This window comes from Carassius gibelio, chromosome A17 (genome assembly GCF_023724105.1).
Source record: "Carassius gibelio isolate Cgi1373 ecotype wild population from Czech Republic chromosome A17, carGib1.2-hapl.c, whole genome shotgun sequence".
In the NCBI taxonomy this organism is placed as follows: Eukaryota; Metazoa; Chordata; class Actinopteri; order Cypriniformes; family Cyprinidae; genus Carassius; species Carassius gibelio.
In genome coordinates this window covers 23,400,103-23,404,116 of record NC_068387.1, presented here as the reverse complement: position 1 = coordinate 23,404,116, position 4,014 = coordinate 23,400,103, and the positions used below count along the sequence as shown (strand labels likewise).

At 39.3% G+C, this 4,014-nt stretch overlaps 1 protein-coding gene across 1 annotated transcript; it reads left to right on the top strand.

Annotated features, from left to right (window-relative positions):
- The first annotated feature begins 222 nt into the window (after positions 1–222).
- LOC128031458 (forkhead box protein A1-A-like) lies at positions 223–2,905 on the top strand. Its single transcript, XM_052619729.1, has 2 exons — positions 223–457; positions 1,248–2,905. Exons 1-2 carry the CDS (start codon positions 386–388, stop codon positions 2,457–2,459), a joined length of 1,284 nt encoding a protein of 427 aa, XP_052475689.1. The 5' UTR covers positions 223–385; the 3' UTR covers positions 2,460–2,905.
- Positions 2,906–4,014: the final 1,109 nt, after the last annotated feature.

Here is a 4,014-nt window from a genome sequence, read left to right as displayed (position 1 = left end):
TTTTGAAGTTATATTTATACAATATGCCAAAAATATTTAGATTTTTCGTATATGCAATATCATGGAACATAATGAGTTTATTCCAGTAGTATGGTATTGTGCAATAAAACACATGGGCATTCCTGTTTAAAAACAACAGAGAAGACGTGTTCCTGGAAGAAGGAGAGAGATCCAGACAAATGCGAGAGTGGGCTGTACCGGTGTTCTACGTAACAGACAGGGGAAGATCTCCAGTTCAGTCTCAACATTTCCTCATTTTACCCAAACCCGCGCACACCATCCCACCAGTGACTGCGCGCGGGGCTAGGACGCACACACACACACTCACACACACACGCTGTGAGTCTGCGAACTGCATGTGCACGAGCTGCGGATTTTGACTATAATGTTGGGCGCAGTGAAAATGGAAGGACACGAAACTCCAGACTGGAGCAGCTACTATAATGATGCACAAGAGGTGAGCGACGATTATTACTGTCACACTGAGCTGCTGGAATAGTCAGAAAGTTTGTAGCTGCATGCACGTGAATGAATGCATCAACAGATTGAAACCGAGGCTTACGGTGCAAACCACTTTTTAAAAGACTAAAGAATTAAATATATAAAAAATCCACTGAATTGACGTCTGTAGCTAAGAAAACATAAGCCATTGATCAACCCACTTGGTGGCAGTAGTGATGCCATTACAAGTGGGTCACAATAGTCTGATATTGGAAGAGTTTAGCCAATATAATGGTCTTTCGAAATAGTATAAACTATAAAAACGATTAGCTGACTAAACTGTTTTTTATTAAATTTATTATAGATTATGGATATATTGCACAAACATGTATACAAGATTCGATTTTGTCTCGTTTGAGCGAAATTGCATTATTAGGCTAATTAACTTAAATTCTGTAAAACGAAGCTAGGCCTACATAAAACAAAATACGTCGCGTGCATCGATTGCACATTTAATATTTCGTTATTTAAAAAACAGCAAAATAAAAACATTACTTTTTACATCTAGATTAAAAATAAAAATATTCTCTATTATTTATATATTTTAATGTTCTGAAATTACTGTATTTGTATCATACCTAATTAAATCTGTTAACTCCGTTACTATATTTAAATAACGAATACTTTTTTTAATCGGTAAATTACATGATTGTCGCTGAGAAAAGATGCAAAATTGCATTCTATACGAATAAAAGTGCTGAATATAGGCTATTACAGTACTAAAGGCCACGATTTCTTTATTTCAGGTATATTCTCCCATGACGAACAGCAGCATGAACGCTGGACTGAGCTCTATGAATATGAACAGTTACATGGGCATGTCCACAAGTGGGAATATGACTTCCAGTTCTTTTAACATGTCCTACGCGAACCCAGCGCTGAGCGCGGGACTGAGTCCGGGCACCATGTCCGGGATGCCTCCGGGTGCCACCGGCGCCATGAACGGAATGAGCGGCGGGGTGTCGACCATGGGTACCGCGCTCAGCCCGTCCAACCTGAACGCCATGACGGCTCAGCACAGCTCCATGAACGCGCTGAACCCGTACTCCAGCATGAGCCCCACCATGAGCTCCATGACATACGCGCAGCCCAACCTAAACCGGGCCAGAGACAACAAGACTTTCAGGAGAAGTTACCCGCACGCCAAGCCACCCTACTCCTACATCTCCCTCATCACAATGGCTATCCAGCAGGTACCCAGCAAAATGCTTACCTTAAGTGAGATTTACCAGTGGATAATGGACCTGTTCCCCTACTACCGTCAGAACCAGCAGAGATGGCAGAACTCCATCAGACACTCGTTGTCTTTCAACGACTGCTTCGTCAAAGTGTCCCGGTCGCCCGACAAACCGGGAAAAGGCTCCTACTGGACTCTGCACCCTGATTCTGGGAATATGTTTGAGAATGGCTGTTACCTGCGAAGACAGAAGCGCTTTAAATGCGAAAAAAAGTTGACGGACGGAAAAAGGTCAGATGGAAAGCGAGAGCAGTCGAGCGGCTCGGGCTCGCCGGCCAGCGACAGCACCAGCAGCAAACCTGGCCACATGGACTCGAGCTCCATAACCTCCTCGAACCAGTCGTCCAGTCCTCCCAGTTTGGACCACAGGAGCGCTAGCACCGCCAGATCTGAACTGAAGAGCACCGGCCCACAGGTGCACACCGTGTCCACGTCCCTATCCTCGCTGCACACAATGGCCCACGAACCCCAGCTGCACCTCAAAGGAGACCCCCATTACTCCTTCAACCACCCGTTTTCCATCAATAATTTAATGTCTTCTTCAGAGCAACAGCATAAACTGGAATTGAAAGCATATGAACAAGCGTTGCAATATTCCTCCTATGGCTCAGGGATGTCTTCCAGTTTGCCCATGTCCGGAAGAGCCAGCATGGACCCTTCGGCTTTAGAGGCCTCTTACTATCAAGGTGTGTATTCCAGGCCTGTTCTTAATACATCTTAGTCAGTTGGCGAAGACTAAAACTTTATTTTATTTTTTGCATGCACTTGGTGCAAAAGAACTGTTACTTTAAAATATAACAAAATGTGTATGTGTATAATAAAAAAATGTAAAGTGTTCCCAATGATTGTATATCCCAGTTGTAAATCATTGCTAGTGTATTTAAATCATTTTGAGCTTGTAAAATACTTGTTGTGATCCCCAAACCTGTAGTCCCCCTTTGTGTTACAAGGTGCACGAATGAAGGTCAACTTTGGTCTTGTTGCTGGTATAAAGGCGATGCCCCTGTCTGTTGCAGATGTATCTGAATGTTGTCATTTTACACATTATTTTGGGGGTTTACTTACTTACCTCGTTTTGACAAAAACACTTCCCAGTCTTGTATTGAAAAAAAATGAATAATCCAAGGTGGAAATGCATTGTGAATAAAATATGTATTTCTTAATCAAGCAAAACGTTTGGGACATTTTTATACAAAGAGGTGAAATTATGACGGCGCATTTATGCATGCATCTAATTTTCTATATTTCGTTTTTTTTTATATATAATTATTCTATTTATTCTTTTGCATTTGCAATATTTTGTGTCCAAGCTAACAATGCATGCTTAATAATGACTTATTATAATGGCTATTCGAATCAAATTGAATTCTTCAAAAAAGGCTCTCTGCGTTCAAAGCCAGCTTTTGGCTGAGTCCGTCTGGTTTTGACTTGCTGTTGGTAAAAGACCAAGAGAAAATCCAAGTCTAACACACGCGCAGCCTCAAAGACTCGCTTCATAAAAGATCCGATTTCGTTTTAAATGGGATTTTAAACAATATCATAGAGAGGCCAAATCATCTTTTTGTGGAGCGTAACCTACATGATGGGCACGTGAACCTGAACAGATTTGACTTTGATCATGGTATTTTGTATACACGCATTTTGGCTGAGTAGCCGTGAAATTCATTTAATTATCTTGTAATTCCCCCCCGATGCGTAAATAAAATGGATAATTGACTCCAGGCGTGAGAAATCTCGATACGTGTAGCCTATAAAATAAGTTTACATAGCTGATATTTGTGCTTTTTATTTTTGAATTCGATAAAAAAATATATATTTAGAAGTAGAGAATGATTTATCTGAATTTAAATTAGAGATCGCGACAGAAATATTTGGCCTGGTGAAGATGGTCAAGTTAATAAGAATAGCAATATTCGCTACTGACATTTGTAAAATAATAATAATAATAATAATAATAACAAAATATTAGAAAATAAAATGTTTGGTGCAACGGTAAAATGTTATACGGTTTAAAATAACACGTTTAAATAATTGTTTAAATAATCTTAATTGTTTAAATAAGTTACATTCTCTCGTGCGCACAACATATGTATTACATAAAACAGGTTTATATATAGGCAAAGTAAAAATTTCTGAATATCTAACAGAAATACTTGCCCACACATAAAATAAATAAATAAACCATTTCAGGTTTATGGGATTGGTTAAATAAAATCTAATTAAAATACATTACAAATAAGTACCCTACTAATTAAAAATATTATACCATTAATTAT

Coding starts and splice junctions, on each gene's coding strand:
- LOC128031458 (XM_052619729.1), top strand. CDS start 386: ATGTTGGGCGCAGTGAAAATGGAAGGACACGAAACTCCAGACTGGAGC. Junction 458..1,247: donor ACTATAATGATGCACAAGAG/GTGAGCGACGAT, acceptor TCTTTATTTCAG/GTATATTCTCCCATGACGAA.